General features: G+C 31.1%; 1 protein-coding gene across 1 annotated transcript in view; it reads left to right on the top strand.

Annotated features, from left to right (window-relative positions):
* tadr (torn and diminished rhabdomeres) overlaps positions 1-27,772 on the top strand; it is a 179,301-nt gene that overhangs the window by 97,780 nt on the left and 53,749 nt on the right. Inside the window, exon 5 of the mRNA XM_072534843.1 lies at positions 26,843-26,997. Within this exon, the coding sequence (XP_072390944.1) occupies positions 26,843-26,997 (155 nt within the window). The remainder of the gene's footprint in view (positions 1-26,842; positions 26,998-27,772) is intronic.

Here is a 27,772-nt window from a genome sequence, read left to right as displayed (position 1 = left end):
TATATATATATATATATATATATATGTTACGAGCAATGTCCGAAATTGGACAATCCTAGCATTGTACGGTAAATCTTGTCCACTTCTAGCATTGTACCCCTTTACTGTACAATCTCCGAAATAGACATAATCGTCGGACTTTCTATAAAAGAATTGCTGTAGAATGTTCGAATTTCAATAAGTACCTAGCCATTCGTCAAAGTTTGGGAGAATATGACAGATATTGATTCACAAACATCTTCCCTATATTATTATAGTATAGTGATGTACCTATCACTTGAAGCTTTAAAATGTTTCACTCACATTATTACTCTATTGTAGAACAAGTTCTTATTATTTATATTTTAGTTTGACACAGCCTTTTATCACATTGACGATTCGAAAAAGAAGAACTCTATACATAAATAGAAAATATAAAAATATCAAATAATTAACAAGAAATGTTCGATTTTTGATTTGGTGTGTCGCTTGTCAATAATAATCGATTCGGATCGATGAACGTTTCGATAATCATTTTTAATTTTGATCATTTCGGACATTGTACAGTTTGGGGGTACAATGCTAGAAGTGGACAATAATTTCCGTACAATGCTAGGATTGTCCAATTTCGGGCTTTGCTCGTAACATATATATATATATATATATATATATATATATATATATATATATATATATATATATATATATATATATATTATATATACGTATACGTATAAATATATATATACATATATATATATATATATATATATATATATATATATATATTTATATATAAACAAATTAACTTAAAAATAGAATAGAATAAAAAACACAAAGCAACTGTTGACAAAAAGGTACAAATTATAAAATCCAATTTCATTTATCTATCTATCATATCTGTTATTCATATATTTTGATGTATGAATAGAAAGCCATGAATATTCTGAAAACAACAATATTTTGAATTAAAAGTGTAAAAACATTATTTGATGTTTTGGTCAATATTTGCAATTTCCCAAATGAATATTGTTATTGGTTATTAAACTACCTCCATTATGTGACAAATAACCAGATATTGCTAATAACTATTTTCAGAATCTACTCTTATAGATCATTTGTAAAAATAAATATTATAGCGTTGAGAGATATTTTTTGTTTTGAAAGAAATAGTGTTTTTTATAAATAAAAAAAAACTGAAACATATATTTCCAATAAAAATGTATTTAACAATTTTAATATCATGTATTTCCACCACGGCCATTGATTTAACCCTAGATTCTAGATCTAATACTGGTTAAACCCTGCAATGTAGATTAATCATTTCCCGTGGTACGTTCTCTTATTCTTCTCTATAGGCAATTACACGTTTATGATGAGTTCTAGGATAATTTCCTTGTACATTACAGCCCTGGAGAGCAAATCGCACGCATGAGCAATGGGGTTTATATGTATAGACATCGCAGGCGACTCCAAATAGCGTACAGGTACCTTCTTTCTCAAGATAGTCATTAACCACTTGAGTCCTATATGGGCGGGCGTTATCATCCATAGTACAAAATTTTTACTTTTAGCTCCTTGCCATAATCTCACATGAGATTCACCTTTGTCTTGTTAGAGTCCCGTAATCAACACCAATTCCTTGCGTCCACCTGCCATAATACCTGCTCAAAATATAATACTGCTTCCAGCGAAAGCAAATATGGGACGGGCATGTGCTAGTTGTGCAGCTCTTGTTAGCTCTCACCTAATACGATTTCACTGGCTATCACTATTTAAACAGAGTCTGGTTTCGTCTGAAAAAATCACAAAATTATAAAACTGTTGAGGGAGCTGTATGTGTTCTTGGGCGTACTGGAAGTGGTGCAAAACATATCTAGGTTGTAGCTGAGAAAGTCTTATTGGTCGATGACTAATCAAACCTGATTCTAGGATATTTTTTTTTATTTTAGATAACGATACTGTGACTCCTATAGCATGCCTGGTAATATCTTTGGAGTGCTGGTGCAGACATCTGAGTGCATTTTCTAATATATATTCTGTTGCTTATTGGTAACTCGGGGTTTACCACAGCGACCGTTATTCTGTATAAAATATGTATCCACAAACCTATTAAAATAATTAAAAAGACAGTTACATGCAATGATGACAGTAAAATTCTCCTTTTAGCGATTCCATAATAAATCATGAGGAAAAAAAATAGGAAAAACCAGGAAAAAAAATCTCATAATACTATCCCCAGATGGTAATTTGGTATTACATATATTTTGGTGAAGTCGCAAAAGAAAACAGGGCCAAAGAAGGTGTGGTCTGACTAATACACCAAAGGTGCCAGAAGTAAACCAAAAAGATCTGATCAGGAAATAACAAGCCTCAAACAATAAGGGTTTTTGACGAATTACAACAAGTAAGTAGTATATCAAGTAAGACGATAATATTGGGGAATACTAACAAACGAATAGACAATCAAGTAATACTAGGAATAAAGCAAAAGCATAATGAAAATGCTAAAAACGAAAATGCAGAACTGCTGATAAACTTCTGCACGCATAACGAACTCAGAATAAACAATGACCACAAAGATCAACACAGATGTACATTCAATAATACAGGTGGACAAAGATCTGTGATATATTATGTTACAACCAACAGAGGTATACATCCATGAAAAATAAGTGACGTATGATGCCTCAACTCAGCAGACGTAGGTAGCGACCATAGCCTAGTATTATGTAAAATAACAATAATTATGAAATACACTATATCTACTTAAGAGAGCGCCGCCAACACAAACAAAAATCAGAGTCGAAGGACTTAAAACGGAATCCACGGAATGCTTATACAACAAAAGAATATCAGAGAAGCTTGCTGTGAATGAAATATTGAAAAACGATTATATCGAGAAAAGCTGAGAAAAATTTTAAAAATAACATAATTAACGCAACAACAGAATCACTTGGAGAAAGAAGAGTAACAAACACTAATATACCAAAAATGATTTAGAGAGAAAGTTAAGACAAAATGTGAAGAAAAGAAGAAATTCTTTTTAAAATACAGAAGACAACAAACACAACAGTTATACAAACATTACAGATAAATCAGAAATGAAACGAATACTTTAGTTAGATAAATACAATTAAAACACTGGCAGAGCTTCGTAAAACAGATGGAACACGACTTCTACGAAACACAAAAAGGATTTATGTAGAATAATCAGAGGAGAAAGAAAATAAACAAATGAACTAATAAAAACGAAACACATTCAGAGGAAAACATTGGCAGACTACTTTTCATCGCCAGCATCAGAGGTGACGACAAACGAAGAAATAAATATTAAGGAATAAGAGGTAAATTAAGCATTAGAAAAGATAAAAATAGAAAATCACCAAGAGAGGACAGAATTTCGAACAAACTCCTAAATGACTAAAGACCAGATCTGACCAAACAACTATTAAAACTAATCCAAAAATAATAGAACAAAACAGAATTCCTCAAGAATGGAGACCAAGCATCCTAATACCTCTCTTCAAAAAGGGAGACAAATCGGATCCGGAAAATTACAGAAAAATTAATTTATTAAAATACAAACAAAAAACAAATAAATTAAATAAAATGATAACACTAGCAGAAGAACAACAAGGTTTTAGGTCGGGAAGATTATGGCATCGACGCTATATTTATTATGAGGCAAGTGCAAGAAAAATCGTTAAAACATAAAAAAGCATTTGATCGGATCAAACTAAAGGACGTTATCCACTTATTTTATGCAAGGGAGATACATATCTTGGTCAATAAAGTCCTGTTATTTATAGGATTATCTTCTTTAGAGAAAACTTCTGGGAGAATATCTGGGGCATCTAATGAGAGGGAGCAAATATTGGATACTATAGTTAATACTCAAAGGAAAGATAAAAAAAGGGGTATTGGAAGAAAGAAATATTCATGGCTCCGAAACCTTTGTCAGTGAACTGCTGTTCATTGATGTTTATTATCAGATTAATCTGAGAATAATCAAAACGATCGAAAATATCTACCAAAACAACACAATAAAAGTAAAAGTAGAAAAAGCACTAACTGACCCTATTAAAGCTAGCAATGGAATAAGAGAGGGAGATTGCCTTAGTCCACTATTGTTCCACCCGATCATAAATGAAATAAGAAAAGTAAGATCTAAAAAAATACCAAATGGAAAAAAAAACAACTTAAAATAATCTGCTATGCAAACGATGCAATACTACTCTCTCAGAGTTAAGATGTTTTAAAACGTATGCTGCATCAGTTTAATATAACCGAAAGAAAATTTAACATGTTAATTTCTCCAAAAAAGACAAAATGCATGGTTATAACAGCAAACATGTATATTAGAGCTGGAAAGTCAGATAATACAAGTGATCAAGTTTAATTATTTAAGAATCTTATTATCTAGCTACGAAAAGCTCAAGACGGAGGTCGAAGATCAAGTAAATAGAGCAAACAGAGCCAAAGGTTGCCTGAATGAAAGAATATGGAGAAATAAAAATATCGAAAGAGAAAAAAAAGGCAGAATTTACAAAACAGACCAAAAATCATATACGTGGCAGAAACACGACCTAACCCAGAGAGGACAAAAAGGATGTTAGAAACACCAGAGATAAAAACATTTAAAAAAATTGATAGTAAACTACTATGGAATAGAGTTAGAAGTAGAATCCTTAAGCTAGCTGGGACATATGAGCAAAAGCCAATTTAACCTATGCCATATTTTTTTCCTTATTTTTCACTAATGTATTACCACCCTTATAATTTTTCACCACCAAACCACTCTTAAGGAGAGCGATTCGGTTGGCTTAAGGTTTAACTTGGAAAAGGATCACTATGGGAGCAATGCGACCAATTTGTGGCAATAGAATATGGAGAAATAAAAATATCGAAAGAGAAATAAAAGGCAGAATTTACAAAACAGTCATTAGACCAAAAATGACATACGCGGCAGAAACATGACCTGACCCAGAGAGGACAAACAGGATGTTAGAAACAGCAGAGATGAAAACACATAAACACATACAAGAACAAAACTTCTGCACTAATCTACACCCACAACATTGATCTTAAATGCATTTCCCGTAAAGTGTGATTGTTTGTAATGTAAAACATTAAAATCTGCGGTTTTTATTCATATTTGTTACCACAACTCAAAATTAAAATGTCGTGTTATAGGTTTTTAAGGCTGCTTTCTAAATAGAAATTTTACTACAACAGATCAATGAAAGTGATCAATTTTATTGATCCCACGAGAATCGTAACAAATAGCAAAAATCGCGCCACGTTAATTTATTTAACACTTTTATAAAAACTAAGTTTGTTCTTGGCAAAATACAAAAACTGCATACGAAAGCTGCAGTTTTTGCCTTTAAAATAAATCTTGCATTGTGTCGGTAGGATATTTGTATCAAAAGATATTGAAGTTTTACCGTGCAAACTGATACACATTTTATTGAACATTGATTTCGCTCGCGTATCTAATATGCAAAATCGACGGTTTCTTCAAGCGTTGTTTCTAAGAGAACGGTTCATTCCACACAAAAAATGTTTATAAATATTTTTGTTTAAAATTAGCTCAGTTATATTTTTTATTTGAAACATTTTTTTCTAGGGTGTACAAATTCTTGGTAAATCGATTTTTTTTCTTTCCACCCCCCCTTTTGGGGGGGTTTTAGGGGGAACCCCGGGGGTAAAAGTGATAAACTTTCATGCATTATTTTTAGGATTCCAAAATTAATGTTCTCTGCAAAATTCAGCTTGCTCGTATGATTTTTAGGGGACAACTCTCTTACGACTGGACTATCTGTTGTCATTTAAGTTTTCCGTTTGTTCCTACTACTTGTGATATTGGAAAAATTTCGATTCTAGTATTTCAGTTATTTCGTATAAAAACATTGTATGTTTTATTGCATTTGCTATGAATTTTTTGTAATATTTTTATATTGATCTTTTGTTTCTTACTTTTTACCGTGCTCAGGAACCTAAACCCTGATATCAGGGACAATATCGCTAAATAATTCGAGGATGCGATCGATAATGTTTGGATTTACTATATAACATACAAAACTATATTATGATATACTAAAAAATATAAATTTAATTTTATTACTAATTAAATCATGGTAGCCAATAAATGAATAGAGTTGAAAGAGATCAATTTGCCACCTAGCAGTAATTATTACAGCTATAAATTAATTCTAACTGTCAGCAAAATGTCTCATCTTCTAGCAGTTGCTTTTTAATGAACTAAAATTTAATCTGTCTAGCTTTATAATCCAGTTGCAACTCGTTTAATGGTAGTAAAGATAGACTAACTATATGCGGTAATATAATATATTTAGTGGTGATAAATCCTATACTACCAAGATAGAACCCGCAAAGGAAAAATAAAACTTTGATGTAGTAGTATTTAACCGAATAAAAATAGTCTTTTACGTGGAAAATTTAAGTTTTAAAATTGATTAAACGTTTAAAATCTATTTTATTACAGCTATTAAAAATTTTCTTACAGATACTAAAATTAGTTAATAGTAGCTGTTAGAATTTGCTGCTAGAACTGATTTACATTTTACATTATAACTGTTAGGCCAGTAACTTATTAAAGTTACTTATACTGCCCTCCCAAGCCAAAATGACATAACTCAATATTTTGCCAATTTTTCGTCAAAAGTTGTGTAGAGTCTTTGTACCTATACGCATCAAATTTACTAAGCGAAACAGACGTAAATATATAAAACCGACGTATATGAAACCGTTTAAAAACTGCTAATAAAATATCTCGTATCTCAAAAATAGCTATAAAATTTTGTCGAATGTGACTTAACTCTATTTTCCTAAGCCAAATTAACCTATCTCAGACAAAAGTTAATTTGGCCTAGGGAATAATATAAAATAATCTAGACATGCGCATTTTATGCCTAAGGGTGAATAGACGGTCCGCAAATCAGCGAGGTAGTGTACAATTTTGTTGGTATGTTTTGAGTGTTCAAAATGTGTGAAAAGGAAAATAAAGGTTCTTCTGATTTACCAGGCTTAAAACGTAGGGTGGTGACGAAGCAATTTAATATTTTTACTGTAAAATTAAGACATGAAGAATGCGAAATTTTTGAAACTTTTAACATGCACAATTCAATCCATGAAAAAGATACCATTGACAATGAATGGGCTGGATGCACAGAATGGAAGTTTTACGTAGAAAGAGCCACAAAATCACTTGCAAAACATCATGAAGATGTCGAAAAACACTACAACAGCACTGATAAAACTAGTATACCATAGTGTGCAGATTTGAAGAAGGTAATAATGCTGCCAAGATTAGAAATATTTAAAACTGCAATATTCATCAACCGCCTTACCGTATACAATACGAGTTTTTTTCTAGTGAGGAAAAAACAAAAAAGTTGCAGATTTTGCCGCTCTCTGGTATAAGGCTTTATTTTAAAGAAATAAAGATAAAAGTATAAGCCTGTTCTACAACTTCACCAAAGTGAGACGAATTGAAAATTATCATGTGGCAGACAATTTTGCGGTCCAAAATAAAAATGGGTCTTTCTTTTCATTTTGATTTGAAATGGTAAATTCAAATGGAATTGGTGCAGACGTAATTTTAATATAATATTCCGAGCTAGATTATACCTTTGTGGCAGTTGATTTGTTCACCCATCACCAGCAATCCAGGATAGTTTGAACTGTTTCACAAATCATTAATTAATAATTCTTGTACCGGCATATAAGTAGTATTTTGGTTATTTACTAATTTATTTCAATTCAATAGATTATCTTATACCAATTTGTGGGTTTTTACTTTGTCTGCTTCATCAATTTTATTCATATTAATAATCACAGACATGTAATATTGGCATTATTACTGTAATTGTTATCTTTATAAGACAGTACCCTAATGTGGGCTTTGTAATTTTAGCATTTAATTTACCTACTACAATTACACCTAAAGATGCTTAGCAAAGTATAGTAAGCGAAACTAGTCGTTTTGGTGGTAAAAATTAAATTAATTGTAATTCTTATTTTTTTTGTTTACCTGTTTAATATATAAATGTACAAGTATCTATATTTTATTTTTTTTTTTTTTTTAGAAAGTTTATTTTAATTTATTGGTATATTTCACTTTAAGTTTTATTTACAGACACTTTGTTTTCATATTTTTAATATGCGTCCTTTGTGCAAAATTGAGAGCTTTGCATAATGCTTTTTAATAAGAAATAAAGATAATTAAGCTAAGATAACTAAAGCAATCAATTATTGGGTTCTTCCTGATAATATCTGTGTCATACAAGGTAATGATTGTATATAAATATCAGTACAATAACGTAACTAATCTAACTGATATCAATTTCCTAAGTATCTCATTTTTTTTGTTAAATATAAACATTTTTTTAAAAGCATATTAGTGTTAATTTTGCATCTTCTCAGTAAGTATATTCAAAGATACTAGAAAAAATATTAAAATAAAGTTACTGAAACCAACTGACTATAATGTTAATTATCTCAGATTAACCAAACCTTAAGGTACGTCATCTTGGCTTAGAAGGGCAGTATACTTAGTTCAAATAATATTAGAAAATATTTTACTGTGCTTGAAAGTTATTAATAGCACAGTTTTTATGACACAATTGATAAACCCCAGCGAAACATCATAAACCATTTTAACCATCAAGATCGAAGATTTAGGCGTTGGGCGCCAATGTGTAACCATTGGGTGACCCATCAAAACCGGTGAGTGTCAATGATTAACAATATTAAGTAGTACCTACAAAAGTTGGTAGCCAATGTAAAACAATAAAACTCACAACTTTCTATGGGAGCTAATTGTTGGGCCTCGTCTAGCTCAATCTGTCAGGCATGAGGACGTATTATTTTAAAAGTACATCTGAAAAATAAGTTTGGCTGGGACATATAAACCAAAATATTCATTAATCATAACTATTGTACATAAAAATAAATATAAAATTGATTTTTAAAATTATCAAAAACAAAGCAGTATAGCTTTACATAAAGATTTTAAAATGATACTTGTGGCAAATATTGTTGTCTTTAAAGTAGTTGGACAGAATTGAAAAAGGTAGTTTTTGGTTTAAGATACTGCTAAATCTAGATACATTCATGTATGTATCTTCAGGTAGCCATAAGTTCTGAATAGCAGCTGCAGTTGTTAGTCCATGGTCGACCATGTGCTGTGGAAAGTCATTAACCAGGCTCAGGAAGTTCCACACATATGGTTTTGATATATTATACCAAAAGTTGAACAACAAAAATTGATAGGGCCAAAAAAAGCAAAATAATAAACTTTGCGTTAGCAACATCATAACTTTTTAAATATTTCCTTGCCATATGAAGATTACAAATAATTTCAAAATTTTAAGACGGTATTAAATAAAAAATATGGTAAGGACTTAATGAATATAATAATTATTAAACAAATTAGCTAAATAACATGGAAGATAACACGATAGGTATACGTATAAATTCATTACCATTACAAATAAGTAAATCAGAGATGGAAGAAATAACCAAATCCCTGAAAAATGGAAAATCCTCTGGTCCTGGTGACATCCCTGCAGAATTAGTGAAAGCCGGTACAGAGGTACAAACTCCAGGAACAGTTAAAAAAACTCTTTCAAGACTGCTTGAATGGAGCCGAATTACCAAAAGAGTGGAAATTATCTATCATGTCAACTATCCACAAAAAGGGCAGCAAGGATCAGTGTGAAAATTACAGAGGAATTGCGGTAAACAGCACAATAAGTAGGATGTATAGAAACTTATTAAGAACAAAATAGAAAATGACTATAGAGATTACGAAGCAGAGGAACAAGCTGGTTTTAGAGCTGGGCGATCCACAGTAGACCACCTGAACTCTATTACGCAAGTTATTGAAAAAAAAAACAGCCGTCAATAAAGAAGTTCACCTGATGTACGTAGACTTACAAAAAGCATATGACAGCGTACCCCTAAGTAAACTATGGTCAACCCTACAGCAAACCAACATTAAGCATGGTCTTATCAAAGCAGTCCAAAGTCTGTATAATGGAACGACTGCAAAAATTAAAACTGGATCAAGGATATCTGAAGGATTTAAGGTCACGAAAGGACTAAAGCAGGGTTGCTGTATTTCGCCTACCCTTTTCAAAATTTATCTGGAACAAGCACTCAAGCTGTGGAAAAGAAAATGTAATGGCATGGGAATTCCTCTTAATGACGAGACTACACTGTACACCTTATGTTTCGCTGATAACCAAATACTGATTGCTCAGGATCATGACGACTTGAGTTACATGACTCGAAAGCTAATATAAGAATATAACAAATGGGGTCTCGAAGTGAACATTAAGAAAACTGAAGCCATGTGTATTGGAGGGACAAAACAGTCCATTATATTAGACGATGGGGTAGAAATTAGAAACTGTGATGAATACAAGTACCTGGGTATGAAGATAACTCAAGATGGAACACTCGATGCTGCTATAAAAGACAGAAACATACAGGGTAGAAAAGCCATATCCATGGTAAATGGAATTCTGTGGGACCAAATAATATCTAAAGCGAACAAACAACTCATATACAACACCATACTTAAAAGTGTAATCACATATGGCAGCGAAGTTTGGCAAATGAAACAAAGAACAGAGAAACTGTTACTAGCAACTGAAATGGACTTCTGGAGAAGAGCAGCAGGAAAATCAAGAAGAGATCGGATACCAAATGAGAGAATAAGTGAAATGATGGGAGTCAAGCATACAATAGTTGATGACATAAAAACAAAACATATGGTACGGCCATGTACAGTGAATGCCAGATGACAGGATTCCAAAACAGATTTTGACGTGGACACCACAAGGAAAAAGGAAAAGAGGAAGGCCGAGAAAAAGCTGGAGAGAGGGAATTGAAAAAGAACTAGAGGAAAGAGAAATCCCTCCAGGCCTATGGCTGAATAGAGAAGAATGGCGGTTAGGAGTCGGAAGGCGTCGGAGAACGCTGTAAACCGATATTAGTAGTAGTAGCTAAATAATATTAAAGATTATAATTGCATGTGGAACTAATACAGTAAAGAATAAGACGTAGTGTCGCTTTAGGTTAAATCAAATAGGAAATTATAAAAAGTTATCAAAAAAAAAGACACTAGATATTGGTTAAATATTAAATACAATCAACCTACCACAAAATAGTTTTAACGATATAAATTATCGATAAAAATATGCTTTTTTATAGATAAACAACAATTTCACTTTCTATGTTGAAGTAGAGCTGACATGACAGAAGTCAAAGAGTAGCCATCTGACACATATACATTTTCGACTGAAGTGTGCATAGAAATTTTGTGTTTCATGACATAGAGCATAATGGGGTCTAAATAAAGAAATTAGAATATAAAGTGAAAATTAAAATTGTAATTTTAAGCGCCAACTATTTTTCGAACAAAAATAGTAAAATGAAACAGAAGTTAATAAGTGAATAAAATCGAAAGATATTGAAATAAAATAATTATTTAAAGGAAACTCATAAACATTTGGCGTTTATATAACGGTGCAACAGTGACAAAGATTCACCAGAATTCAAAATAATTTCAAATATACTTCTATCAAATGTTACAGTAAATTTAATAGATCAAAAATATGGGTAACTTTTTAATCTGTTCGGATATAAAATATGTTCCTTAAAAAAAATAAAATTTCTAATCGACCAAAATTTTTCATTGTCAATTATTTCTGTTTTTTGTCATATTTCTGTGTATTTTCTTCTTTAAACATAACCTGCACCTCACGAATACTGTTTCAAGTATAATTTCTAAATGTAAAATTACCTTTTAGAGACTTTTGAAACTATAGGAACTAGTTCAGAAGTAACGAAAATGTCAACAGAAAGAAAACCCCCAGTAAAACGATGTTTTAAAACAAAAAATCTTAAAAAATGCAGTGATTTTATTTTGAAAACAAGATACCTACTTTGGATAAGCTTTTAGCAGACATTAATAGTGACGAGTCTTTGCCAAATATAACAAGAGATAAATTCTGGAAAATTTTACACAAATTATATGTTGTTCGAAAGAAACACGATTAAAAATCTGTTTACAGAGATTTTTTTTTAAAGGGGGCGATATTAAAAAAAAATCAAAAACTTAAAAAATTAAAAGAGAAATCACTAATATTTTTTATCTGAATGAAACCTGAATTTATGGGACATTTTGCAAGAAAAGTTTCGCATGATAAAGAGGTTATAAATTCTCGTTAGACGTTTACTGAAGGCTTGTCTACTAGATTAACATTTCTAACTGGTAAAGGTCGGATTTGTTAATTAAGTTGATTTGTTAAAATTGTGACAGTGACTGCAAAAGTAAAAAGCTTTTAGAATGGTAAATCAGCAAACAGATAAAGCTTTAAGGAGGTATACTTAAAAAAGAACTTTTATAGTTATGGAAATTACATTTAACAATATTACAGAAGTATACTGTAAGTGATGTAGCAAAATAACGTGGAATTGCGGAGATGCGCTATTGAGATTCCCACCTTATCATTGTGAACTTAATCCCATTAAAACTAATCTGGGCCTAAATAAAGAGATATCTCGGTACAAACAATATCAAATTTAAATTCAAAGCTATTTGTCACCTATTAAGTGACTCAATACAAAAAATTTCATCTGACTATTGGCAAAAGCTATAAGATATATCACAGCAGAGAAACATTCTGGAAACTCAATATGATAATAAAAAAAGGTTCCGTCCATACAATCGCACTACAGCCCAACTCGGATATTGGTCTCCTTTAGTAAGCTGCTCCAAAGATCCCGATTTACTGTTGTACTTTTTAGGAACTTTTTGGCGCCTCTTTATCTACTTCATCGACCCATCTTTTGTTTAGTCTTCCAAAAGGTATTTTTCCTTGCATTCTTGCGTTTAGAAGTAAGTGTATTTTACTAGTGTTGGTTCTCCATTTGGTTTCTGTATTTCTTGAATACATCTAATTCTCTAGTTGTTATTTTCACTGCTTGGGTTTAATATACTTCGTAATATTTTTGTTTTGAATACGTTTCATACCTTAAACCAATAATTATGTCCTATGGGCCTAAGTATTCGTTTATAGAATTTTGTTTGCCGGTTTATATTTCACGATTTAAATATGTTGGCCAGCATAGGCTTTCTATTTAGTTCAGGTTCATTATTTGCAAACAAGTTCATTTCTAAGTACCTAAATCTATTCATGTGTTCTATATAATCTATAGAGTGTTCTTGCGCTTGTCTATGTCTGTGATCTAGTTTTAAGAGTAATTCTGTGCTATTTGTATTTATTGCTAGACTTACAATTTCTGCACTTTGTTTCAATTCAACGCAAGTTTCTTGAGCCGCATTTTGTTCTGCTTATTATGCTTATTATGTAATTTTTGCTCACCATCAACCGTCTAATTAGATATTCAAAAGCCATATTAAAAAGCATTGGAGCCAGTCCGTCGCCTTATTTCAGTCCTTGGGTTACCAGAAACGTGTCAATCATCTGGCTTTAAATACTTAGAAGTGTTTCTGTTTGTATCATTGTCATTTGCACTAGTTTTATTAATTTTCCTTTTATGAAGAGTTTTTACAATATGTATATTGCAAACATAAGTAGTTTTATTCTAATTATTGAATCATTTCCTTTCTTAAAGTATGTAAAGATATTCTTAACGTTCACGCCATATCTTAGGCTTTGGCTGATATTTGTTTAATTGTAAAAAGTTCATCGACGGTATATCTATTTTTTCTAAAACCTGCTTGATTTTCCCGGATGATTTTTTCACCGAGAGGTTTAAATCTTTGATAAAGAATATTTGGGACTATTTTGTACCGCGAAAAAAGTAAAGAGAAAAACAATAGAACCAATTATAATTTCTTTAAGAACTGACAAATATAGTTACGAGGATGGTGGTACAAAACTAAGATGATACAAACTTATATAAAATTTAGATAAAATGGTATTAATATTTATAATTTATTTTTTACTGGCAAAATAAGATTCTGTCATAAAAACTGTGCTGTCGTATATTTCCAAATCGAGTATAGCAGTTTTGCATAAATATTTCATACGAAACATGTATTTAATTTTCATTTTAATGTCGACATTTAACGTTGCATTTTTAATTTTAGTTTTTCTTCTGCCTTATTTTTTTCTTTTAGTTTAGTACCTTTTGGTGCTTATTTTCATTACTGTTTATGTTTCTGTACTATTTAACATTTTTTGACTCTGGCTAGGAAGTGATTTTGAATGCTGTGATTGAATTTTTTTTTCATACTTCAGTCGTCAGAGACAAAAATACCATTGAACCTCTAAAAATAATACGAACAAGCTAAATTTTGCTGAGAATATCAATGTTGGGGCTCTAAAAAAGATGCAAAAAAGTTTAGTACTTTTACCTCCGGCTTTCCTCTAAATCGACCCCTTGTAGGTGAGGAAAAACAGAAGAAATTGATTGGTTAATTAATTAAAAACCTATACACCTCAGAATTTTAAATAAAATTTGGATCAAATCGACAATAAAAGTTAGATATCTTCTGATCAGAGTATCCTACGATAATAAAAATCCTTTTTAATGGTGAATAGTGAAACTTAGTGAATATAGTCAGTTTTTATAAAGGTGTTAAAGTAATAAACGTTTCTGATTTTCGCCATTTTTTGTGATTCTCCTGAATAAAATTTATTACTTTCATTGACCGGTCACTATAGAATTGCCATTGCTAGATCAAAGTAGTTAAATTCTATACCATAAAATTTCGGTTTTAAGGTCTGGCAATAAAGGTTAATGTCATTGTCAATAAAGGCATGTGTCTAAAAAAGGCTGAATTTAAACTTTCACATTACAAAAGGCCTAAAATATTTAAAAGTTCTCTTTTTTGATTAGATTATTATGTTTTTCGAAACATTATAACTACTGCTGCAAATTTCACTCAATAACACCTTCGCAAAGATATTTCCCATGACGTATAATCGTCTGCACTTTAGAAGTTTTAATTCGGCGTTTTTAGACGTACAGTGAATCTCGAGTATCCGTCTCTGTATTAACCGTCACCTTTGTGAACCATCAGGGTCCATACATAAATTATATTATTGACTAAATAATTAAAAATTTAGTCGTCAATTCATTTTGTTTGAGCATTGCGATAAACCAAACGAAATTCGTTGAAATGTATACGTGCAGTTATGCCACTACCGCATTTTTGTATGTTAATAATTGTTGTTCTTATTCAGGGCTCTCGATTAAATTTGAATTTAAATAGGTAATGATAAATGATACCGTGCTTTTAGAGTTCTATTTTTAGAATCGCAAGCCGAAAATAAAAACGCACAGCACAATAATTATCAGTCAATATCTGTGTATCACCATAATTCAGTTTGATTCAAATTCAAACATTGATTGTGTCACGTAGTCGTTTGATCAATTAAGTTTTAAAAAATTAAGCCTTCCACATCTGGAGCATCAAAAAGAAAACGTGTTGTTTTGTCAATTGAAACAAAAATAGAAATTATTGCAGAAATAAAGAAAGGTGTTTCTGCTGTCGCATTGAGCAAAAAGTATAATGTTCTGAGAACAACAATCAATGATTTAAAGAAAAATGCTGAAGGAATTGAAAAGTATGCTACGCAAATGGAATCGTTGGATGGCCGAGTTAAACATCGTAAGACAATGAAAAAAAAAAGCCAGAAATGAATTACTCGACACGGCTCTGTATTTGTGGTTCGTTCAAAAAAAAAGCAAAGGTGTTCCTTTGTCTAGACCAATTGTTGCCGAAAAAGCGTTGTTTTTTAACATAAAATTGAATGGCGTTCCTTTATACAAAGGAAACAGCGGTTGGTTGGAAAAGTTTAAAAATCGTCATGGTATATGGGAACGGAAAATCGAAGGTGAAAAATTGAGCGCCTCAAGTATTGAAGTGGTTGACGAATATAAAAAAAGTTTCAAGCTATGGTCGATGAATATGGTTTGAAAAGCGATTAAGTGTTCAATGCGGATGAAACTGGTTTAAACTACAAAGCATTGCCAACGAAAACACTCTGCACTGCACTGTCTAAAAAATATGCACTTGGATTTAAAAAGCAAAAGTGCATAAATATGAACGCGCTTTCCGTTAACTACTACGCACAACATAATGCATGGATATCCCAGGAAATATTCGCTGACTGGTTCAAAAGGTATGTACTGCAAACCAAAATCTGTTTATCAATTTTTCTAACGTTGCTCCCGTGACAACCGAGCGTGATGCGGTAACAAATAAAGTTTTGGCTAAATCAATTGTTTTATTTTCATTGCCTAAAGATGACAAAAACGAATGGTTAATTTTTGATAAGGACGCAAATAGCTATCGGTTGCTGAGAGATGATGAAATCGTTGAAATGGCCACAGAGGCAGACAAAACTGATTCAGAAGCTGACACAGACGTTGACGGTGGCGATATTGATTATGCTATTGGAACTCACAAAGATTTGCGTAAAAAAGCTAGAGAAGCTGCATCGCACATACAACAATTCATCTAGTGGTAATCTCGGCAAGCAGAAGTAAATAAGGTAGATTTGTTGATGTTATGTCGATTGAAAAATTTGCCCGTTGCAAAATGTAAAGTAACAATAAAACAAATAAATATTATGGAATATTTTAAATCAAATTGATTCGACTGTACTAACATAAATCCCTCATATATTGTTAAATAAACATACAAATAAAATTTGGGAGTTATACTATGCATTTTTATTAATTTTTTAAATGTTCTGTTAACCGTCTTTTCGATTATCCGTCATACTCTTGGTCCGATGCCCTGACGGATAATCGAGGTTCCACTGTATTTCAAATACCTCATATTGGTTTGCCAAAACTTAAAATCAAAATTTCATGTTATAAGTTTTAAAAATTGTTAAAATCGACTTTATTTGCTGTAGAATGAAAAAAATTGCATACGAAAGCTGTACTTTTCACCTTTAAAATGCATTTTGATTCTTGTTGATAGGACAGTCTGATCAAAAGATATCGAATTATTACCGTTGGCATTAAAAATCTCAGGTCGTTTCAAACGTTGTTTCTGCGAGACAAGATTTTAAAAGATTATTGTAGGCTTTAAAATAAATTAAAGGGTTTCTACGGATTAGAAACATGAGTGTATTAAAGTTTATATTTAATACGGCGGTAATGGCTTGAAAACTTGTAAAGTGTTGTTTGAATATATGGTCATCATATGGTAATATGTTGAAGTGAGGAATTCGTAATAGACTTATTGGTGAAATTAATTAAAGATGTTTGGAAAGGAATATGCTAAAATATTAAAAATAGATTAAATAATGTATTTTAATGTTACGAAATCTTGGCAAAAAATTTTCGCAAAAGAAATTATTGATTTTCCTTTTTGTTTTTAGAATTAAGTTAAATATTTTTAGTTAAATTTGGTAAATAATTTATAAATATAAACTATCTTCTGCTGGTGATATCATGCATATTTTAGTTCGTATGATGTAATGCATTAGTCAGGTTATAAACAAGGCAAAAAGTTCGGGCTAAATTTAAATTTCAAAAAATGAAATTTGTTTTTAAAAAACTATTTTTTATTTCTAATCTACAATTTTAATACATCTAAACTGAACAAGACCAAGAATAATAATAATGAATTTTACAATGTAAATAACAACGAAACAATACGATAATTTCTGGGGAAACTGCAGAGTAAGCCGCAGGTGTTGATTGCGATTCTGCCAGGTCCGGACTTTCGTACCATGTAACTCCTCCGTCCTTAAGAGGAAAAAATAACGGAGGTATTTTTGGATTCCAAATTTTGGGGACATCTTTCTTCCAATGGAATTTCGTCAGGAACCCTCTTATTTTTGCAATACTTCCCGTATCTGGTGATGATGTAAATTATAACGATTAGTATTAATATAGATAAGATGACTGAACCGGTGCTGATAATGGGTGTAGTTGGAAAGCCAATTTCTTCTACCGGTGAAAGATTTCTGGTAATTCTGTTAATTTCGTATAGTCCTTCCATATCGATTTTGCTCAAATTGGTTACCTGATAATTTACCTTTTCAGTCGAGAAATTTTCTAGTTTTGGTAATATTATGATTTTTCCAGATTGGATTCGTGGATTGTTTGAAAATTTTAAGGTTCCAACTTCTATTTCACATTTTGGCGGGATTTCTATTAACGAAGGTTCTTTTATTTCCAAAAACTAATTGGACTCACATTTTGAGATTAATTTGACAGTACTGGATGGGATTATTAAGATCTGGTTCTCCATGACGTGCTCGATAATGGGTTCTTGTAGATTTACTTCAGTGGCGTAGCATTTCTCTGGGTTACGTCCATCAATTAATTTATAGGTGCAGGTATCTATTTGGGTGTAGTCCTGTTGGCAGTAGTATCTGGTTTCGAGGATGGGACATTCTTCTTTTATCGATAGTGATTTTTCTCCTTTTGCCAAGTAGGGATATAAAGGAATATATGTTTGATGATTTTGTATTACGGGGTAAACATGGAAAAAATCGTAATTTTCTGATTTGAATATAGGAACATGGATAGCGAATATAAGCTTGGATTCGTAAAAGGTTACTTGGGTACTGAGAAACAGATAGTATGTTAGCACATTGTTAAATTTTGCGATTTGTTCTTCTTTGTATATATGTGATAAATATGACATCATTTCTGAGATTTCTTGGGTAGATATTATTGAATTATGAAGAGTATTTAATTTAGAGAAAACGATCGAATTTTCAATATTGTCAATAAATGTTATTAAATTTTGGCAATCAAGATTAATCTGGTAAAGAATACTTTGATAAGTTATGTAATTATTCAAAGTGATTATTTTGGTTTCTAATGAATATTTAAATTTTTCTATATTGTCTTGTAATTTTTGTTGATTTTGCCACAACGTTGATAAAGATTGATTATAATGATTAACAAGCTTTTTGTACAAAGTTGACTGAAGGTTAAGTTCATGAATTACATTTTTCTGATTTAATTGTAAAATATTAATTGCTTTATCGTATCGTTCTCCATCGTCAGCATCTAAAGTTCCAAAAGCCCATTTATTAATTTTGCCTATTCCATCTATTAAACCTCTTTTAGAGCGAATATGTGGATGTAAATTTTCAAATTTTCTTTCGAGAATTTTTATTAAGAATTCGGTTCTTTTTGTCATTTGTTCAGCTAAGTTATGAAAAGATATAGGGTTAGAAGCATTACTTACTATTAGACTATTCTTAAGGCTATAAAAATGGTCAGTTAAACTAGTTATCTGTTTAGTTACTTCTCTTAAATCTAGATAGTGTATAAAGGTATGCTTAGTGTAAATAATTTTACAGGGTCCTAATAGTATGGGTAGCAAAGGATTCGTTATAGGAGTAATTTTTACATCTTCTCCTTCACATCTCCGTTGAAGTGCCAGAAATATCAGGAGCAAACACGTTGTCCGGATTTTCATTTTCCTGAAAAGATATTTTTTGTTTTACTTTGGGTTTTCTGATTATATTTTTATGGTAATTTCCTTTATTAGTTTGTAAGATAAGGCCTGAATCTTGGACTACTTCAGCCTTTTTAAATTTTGGTGCCTTTTTATCGCGCAATTTTGTTTTGACGTATGCAACGTCCTGGTTAGAGAAATCTGGAGGGTCATTTCGATTTTCATTTAATTTATTAATTATTTTTTCTTTTGTTTCTTCGTTTCTACTTTTTATTATTTCGTATAAATGTTTACTTGCTTTTTTATGGTTTTGTACATAGTATGATAAAATAAGGTTATCGTCCAAGTCAAAAGGATCTGGACTATTAATGTGTCCTTTTATTATTTCAAATGGGGTAAACTTAGTGATGGAATGAATTGAATTATTATAGCTTAGAATAGCATGTTTTATCAATTGGTTAGGAGTTAATTCTTTATTTTCTTCTCTAAGACAGCGAAAGCATTCTATTAGTGTAGAATGAAACCTTTCTACGGGGGAGTTGGAATTACTATTTTTAGAAGTTGTGAAATGTAGTTCTATATGGTGAAGTTTACAAAAATCATTAAGGTCATTTTTTTTGAATTCTGTTCCACAGTCGGCAGTAATTTTATAAGGTAAACCGTGGTGGCTTACGAAGAGAAGTAAATTTTCCACTACGGAGGTGCCATTGACACTAGGTAAAGGATATGCTTGGGCATATCTCGAAAATGAATCTATAATCGTTAAATATGATTGGTTAGAAATTTTAAAGAAATCTACATAAATATGTTCAAAGGGTTTTGATGCAGTGGGAGTTAGACTAAATTTTATAATTGGAGGATTTCTATCGTATTTGTTTTTAAGACAAGTTTCACAATTATTTATAAATCGTTCGATATCTTCTGCCATTTTTGGCCAATAGTAACGTGATCCTAGGGACATTTTTATTTCATTCATGCCGCGATGTCCTTTTTTGTGTATGTGATAATACTCTAATTTTTCTTTCTGTTCCTGAGTATCTATTATGTCAGTTAAAAATTTTGTGGAATGTACAAATTTAAAAGCGGAATTTTTAAAATAATTCTGAACTATTACTACAAATGTTTCTGGTAAAATATTTTCTTTAAAGCACAACGCATAAATTTTTTTGGGATCTATATATTCTTTTACAGATTTAAAAATACTTTCTTCAATATTTCTTTGGGGTAAAGTAACATAAAATCTATTATTATCGAATATTTTTTCATTTTTGCATTTTATTTTATTTATTTCTCCACCTGTTAATATAATTTGATTTTTATAAGTATTTAGGGCTTTTTCGGTTATGGGTATACCTAGAATGGGATTTTCTAAAGAGGTATGACAGGTTTCTAAGTCAGAGTCATCTCTTTCGGGATTTTCGAGATGGGGTCGAATTTGTATGTCCGAAATAATATTTATTTTACTAGTTGATCCATCATTTAGTAAGGAGTCAAGGTCTCCTTCTGAAAGTTGCGGTAAGTCGTCAAAGTTGCGTAGTTCATTATCTATTATTTCATTTATGTCGCCTAAATTAACGTCCATCGATTCCGTTTCGAGAGCATTTAAATCGGAATCTATTTTAATTCTAGAAAGCGCGTCGGCTACTTTATTATTTTTCCCTTTTAAATATTGGATATCATAATCAAATTCTTCGAGCTTAAGTCTCCACCGTACTAAGCGAGAGTTTGGTTCTTTAAGAGAAAATAACCACTGAAGGGGTTTATGATCAGTTAAAATTTGGAATCTGCGACCGAAGAGGTAGGGTCGAAAATATTTGCAACCGTATACAATCGCTAGTAACTCTTTCTCTATGGTTGAATAATTAATTTCGGCTGAATTTAACGTACGTGAGGCGTAACATATAGGATGGTTATCTTGCATGAGAACAGCGCCAACTGCATAATTAGAAGCATCAGTTATTAATTGAAAATTTTTGTTAAAGTCAGGATAAGCTAAAATAGGTTCTGAAGTCAAAAGATTTTTACAAATATTAAAACAGTCTAAGAATTCTTTGTTGTGGACAACTTTCTGATCCTTTTTTAAACACATGGTCATAGGTTTAGTTATAGCTGCAAAGTTTTTAATGAATTTTCTATAGTATCCTAACAAACCTAAGAAGGACTTTATTTCTTTCTGCGTACGAGGGGTAGGAAAATTTTTAATCGCTCTAATCTTTTTTGGATTGGGCTTAACTCCGTCTGGGGTCACTATATGCCCTAAAAATTCAACTTCCTTTCTAAGGAATTCGCATTTATCGATTTGTATTTTTAATTGTGCATCTTTTAATTTTGCAAACACTAATTTTAAGTTTTGAATGTGCTCTTGGAGGCTTGTGCTAAAAATAAGTATATCGTCCATATATACCATACAGATTTTGTTTTGTAAATCCTTTAATATTTCATCTATTACCCTTTGGAAGGTGGATGGTGCGTTTTTTAAGCCAAAAGGCATTCTTAAAAATTCGTAGTGTCCAGTATTAACACTAAATGCTGTTTTTTCTATGGAGCAGGGGCTCATCTCGATTTGATGAAAACCGCTAGCTAAGTCAAGAGTAGTGAAATATTGTTCTCGTCCTAATTTGTCCAATATTTCGGTAATATTGGGTATCGGATATCGATCACTAATGGTTTTATCATTAAGTTTCCTATAATCTATAACACAGCGAAATTTTTGTTGATTGGAAGAATCGAGTTTCTTCTTTACTATCCAAAGTGCCCCAGGGACTATTACTGGCTCTAATAATTCCGTCGTCTAACATTTTAAATTAATCATCATTAAACATCATATAATATAATCAACAACATGTACAATCTTTGGTAACACATTACATTTTAAAGGGTTTTTACCCAAATATTTTGGTGGCTCAGGCATGGTAACCTGTATTTTAACCTGATGATGGAACAGTTGTTCCGAAAACGTTCGTGCTTGTAATGTTGCCCTTTTAAGGGTTTTTATAAAATAAAATATACCCACATACAAAGACTAACCTCTTTTGTTATACGTGGTATACAGCCAGCTACAGGAATTATTTTCCTTGTGGATTTTCTAACATTTTGTCAATTTGCTTTTTAATTTCTTCCTTGTGAACATAAGGGTATCTGTACGACTTTACATGTACAGGTTCCTCGTCGGTTGTTTTAATAACATGTTTTACTTTTGACGTAAATGTAAGTGGGTCACCGGGTTTCAAAAATATATCTTTATATCGCCAACATAATTTAATAATTTCGGATTTTTCTTCCGCGTTCATATGATCCGTTCTAATAAGATTTTGGATTTGCATTTTATCTATTTTATAATTATGTTGTCTATTAGAAAATTCAAATTTATAACATTGATAAACGTTAGAATCGTATGGATAAGCGTTTATGGGTTTGAATAAAGTTATAGATAAATTTTTATTAGTTTCATTGACAAATTCTACTAAAGCTAAACCATCATTTGCTACAGTTAGCATTTCTGGTACATACATATCACCTAAAATTATCTTATCAATTAATATTTCACCGTTCGGTACGGTCACAGGGACTTCTTTTCTAATCTTCTCATAAGGGCCAACAGATATTTCAAACTTTATGTCTGATGGTTTTCTAAATTTAATAGGGATTATTGTGTCTCTGCTAACGAGACATTTATTATTAAAATCAATGTTAAACTTCATGGATAATAGGTCATTAACACCGACCAAGCCATCATAAAACTCATGAAAATCATATAATATGTAGTGCAGTATGTTGTTTCGATTAAATTCTTGGAACGCCGGTATGGCTGCTTGGTATTTGATATCTTTCGTGCCAAGAGACGTAGAAATTGAAACGTTTGAAGAATATATGCAATCTGAATAAAATTGTTCAGCAATACTGGGTTTTAAGATTGATTTCGTACTACCAGTATCAATTAATAATTTTAATGGGGGATTAGAAATAGTGATGTAAGGTAAAGGGTTATTAGAGGTTAAATTTACTTCGATTAAGTTATTTGGTTTTCTGAGGTGGTTTCCTGAAAATTCTGAGGAAAATAATCTAAATCTACTTGCTCACCGGAATAGATATCTGCGTCGACGTCGCTATGCGTCTGTCCGCATTCTTGTCTATCGCAATCATTATTATATAATTCTTCAACTATAATATTCGGCTTTTGCCCATTATTTTGAAAATAGTTTCTATTAAAATTATTTGTTCTTCTGTTGAACGTTGAAAGAAATCTAGAATTTGTGGAAATATTCATCGGTTCCGGCTTTGGGGCGCGATGTTGGGGAGTTCGATTTGGTCTGAAAACATTCGTATTTCGGGAAGGTCCAAAGACTTCAGAGTTAGTTGGGAGTCTTTTAGGGGGTAGCTGTTGAGGCTGTACATTAATAGGTTGGCGAGGCCATTGGAAATTTTGAGGATAATTATTATTTGTATTAAAGTTTGGATTTTGGGGAATAGAAGAATTTGTTTGAAAATATTGATTATTCATGGGATTATAAAATTGCCTGTTTGGATTAGGGAAATTCTGATTTCTGAAATTGCCTTTATTTTGGTGCGACTTATTGTCATTATTACTTGAATAAAATTTCTCGAAATTCTCAAATTCATTTACATAAGCTATGGCGTGTTCTAAAGAAGCTGGTGCTTTTAAATCCATATTATTTTTTAATGTGCCGGTACAACCCGTAATAAAAGTATTTAGTGCTGTATTTTCGCAAAATTGTATGAAAACAGCTTTTTGATTTACATCAAGATTAGTATCATTGTTAATTCTTTGTACTATATTACTTACTAATAATTGTAATCTATTTCCAAATTCAATTAAATTTTTATTTCTTTGTGGCCTATTTCTAGTAAGTTCTTGTGTTAAGGATTGTAAATTACGTTTATCAGAAAAACATTGTATAAGCGCGGCTTTTAAAAGTGCCCAATTATTTAATTCTACCCTATTTCCTACCATAAGCTCAGCTTTTCCTATAAGTTTTCCTTGAATACATTCAAAAATGTGATCATTTAATTCTTGGTCATTATATGCTCTATATGTAGTAATTAAGTTATCGCAAAGATAAATAAATTTATTTAAAGTATTAGTATCTCCATCATAAGGTCTAATATTTGAAATTTTTGACTTAAATAGTTCCCAATTAATAGGACGATTAGCTTGAACAGTTTGGTTAGTTGCCATTTTAATATTTTTATTATCTTTATTCTTCCTACCTTTAAAGTTAATCTTTAGATTCTTAAGAGATTCTACCAAGGAATCAGCGTCAATCATAAAATGAAAATATCGTCTAATAAACAATGTCTTAACAAGCTATCTTCCGAATTTATGAAAAATAAATAAGGAAGGCAAGAAGGAACTTGGCACTCACCTCGATAGTCTTTGCCAACTACTTCTCCAAATTCGTCCACCCAAATGAAGGACTGCTGTCACTGAAGGGCTGCTTTCCAATGGGAACTGCTTTCCACTAAACGGAATGTTCTTTGGATTTGCACTTAAGGCGTTGAAACACCAAAATCCCGAAAAAGTCTGCTTTCCGATAGATACGAAATTCACAGTTTCGCGACTCGCACAAATCCTACTGACTGCGCCAAATTTAAATTTCAAAAAATGAAATTTGTTTTTAAAAAACTATTTTTTATTTCTAATCTACAATTTTAATACATCTAAACTGAACAAGACCAAGAATAATAATAATGAATTTTACAATGTAAATAACAACGAAACAATACGATAACTTCTGGGGAAACTGCAGAGTAAGCCGCAGGTGTTGGTTGCGATTCTGCCAGGTCCGGACTTTCGTACCATGTAACTGGCTCGTTCAGAAAAATATTCCCATGAGATTTTTTTGCACAATCATTTTCATGATATACCCAAAATTTCCAAATTGTTCAATTTTTTTTTAAACAATTTTTTTTTTAACAAAAATTGTTTTGGCCCGAACAAAGGACCGAAATTGGTTTGAATTTTTTTAATCATTTTAATCAAAATAATTTTTTTGTAAACTTTTTTTTTTAAGTTATGAACAATCTAAAACTGAAAAAACGTAACACTACGATTTTGAAGGTTAAAAAACATAAGTAAAAATATTACTTTTGAATTCAGCAAGTACCTAAATTCAAGATCAAACCTTGTTCTATCATTTTTCGATAATGATTTTGAGCTTATATTATCTAAAATCTTTATTTTTTAATCGTTGATGAAGCTCTTATGATAGGAGGGGTGCTCGACCTGCGGCGTGTATAAGAAATAGCAACAAGATCCATGTCACGAAATTTTGCTGGTTTAAATTCTTATTGTACAAACGTGCCCCTGACCTATCATACTCACTTTATTAAAAATCAAAAATCAATGATTTCAAATAAAATAAGCTCAGAACTTTCATCGGGAGCTGATAGAAGAAGGCTTGAACTTGAATTTAGGCACTTGATGATTTCAAAAATGATATTTTTTATTTGTATTTTGGGCCTTAAAAAACTATCAACTTACAATTGATCTTTTTAGTTCATAATGATCTAAAAATCCAAACAAAAATTTGTCCGGTGCGAAAAAAATGATTTTTACAATTTGTTTAAAAAAAATTGCTTAAAAATTTTTCACAAACAAGTTTTCGCCTGAGCGACCTCTCGAACCTTAATTATTATCTTTCGATATCTCATTCATGACGGTAATTATGCAAAAAAATCTCATGGGAATATTTTTCTGAACGAACCCGAGCTTTTCGCCTTATCTATTAATGTAAGTAGGACCAAGCATACAATTTGGTAGATTTTTACCTAATACATTTTATTGCTACGTTTATCTTTTTTTACCTTAGAATGGCTACCCAATTAGCGTATGCGTGGTATTAAAAATATTTCAAATTCTGTGAAATAGGAAACAGCTCTGAAATGAAATAAGAGGTATTCTATTATTCGATTTTATTTTCAAAATGGCTAAAAACCTTAAATTATTGAATACATTTTTAACAATATCTTTCTATATAAAAGGCTATGATGACAGGTTACACCGTTTGTCCAGTAATGTAATGACGCCATCTAGGAAAGAAATACCAACTACGATATTTCAATCATATTTTGTTTTTGAAACGATACAATACAATAATACTGTAATAATTACATATAAATATAATTATTAATTAACTTTAATAATATTTTTAAGGTAGAATTTAATACAAAATAATTTAAAGTTTTATGTTGGTTTAGATATAAAATCCTAATGCCATCTGAACAAAGAAATCTGAATTAATTTTTTTTTTTCAAAATTTACTAATCTTATATAATACTCAACTATAAAAATTGTTATCTTATTTATAATACTCATACCATCTTGCATGAAATTATTGACTTCTACCAGCAAGTAAGTTCTATAGAATTTATAATAATTCTTATTTATTTTAGGTTTTAAGAGCAGCCTCTAAAATTTTCTTTGCGTTTGTACATATCTTTCCCAAAATACACAACAATAATTGGATAAAAATGTCTGCAATAATTTTTACTCCCTTATTATTCTACACATCAACTGCAATAATTTTTTCTATGATGACTCACCACAAGTAAGTAAATTTCGTTGGTCTTTAAAGTATTTTTGATTATAAAAGAACTCATGTCACAGATATTTCATAATAATAATATTTTAACTTGAATCCTGGAAGTCATAAAAAAATACAATAAATAATTTTATGTTGAATTTCATTAACCTTTATTAGGTTTGTGGCAGACTATAAAGAAAAACGATAAGCTTTGACATAGCAAAGCAAATGGTAGAACTAGTCAAAGATACTATTATTAATAGTAGTAAATATTGAATGTATTGTAAAAGTCCAAGGGAATTTAAAGTAGTTGCTCTCGGTAAACATCGACCTTAGACGAGGAGACGAACAGTAAACAAAAGTGTACAAATCATACTAAATGCAGAAGATTTAAAAATTATAGATAGCAAGCGACGGTAAATGCAGCGGTCCTTCTCTTATCTAGAAATATTGTCCGCCAAGATGGGACTTAAAGTGAATTTTGATAAAATCCAATATATACCAGTAATCAGTAGGCAAGCAACCACCCAAATTACCATAACGGAGGATGGAATCTATTTAGCAAAACAGACATACAATGGACACCTGTAATACACAAACATGGGTATTGACAAACTCAGAAGAATCGAAACTAGTATTATTAAAAAAAAGGTTGGTCCTTTTAGTTATGTCTTATTTCAATAAAAGGATTCATTGAATAGATCAAAGCCCAACCTGTGATGTATAGGCAATAGTGATGATGATGTTAAAATGACTGTAGTGGCATCAGCAGCAATAACTAGTTTTAAGAAAATCTTAA

Source organism: Diabrotica undecimpunctata, chromosome 6, assembly GCF_040954645.1.
Source record: "Diabrotica undecimpunctata isolate CICGRU chromosome 6, icDiaUnde3, whole genome shotgun sequence".
NCBI classification, from domain to species: Eukaryota; Metazoa; Arthropoda; class Insecta; order Coleoptera; family Chrysomelidae; genus Diabrotica; species Diabrotica undecimpunctata.
Note: the sequence above shows the minus strand (reverse complement) of the source record. Positions and strands in the feature narration are given on the sequence as shown.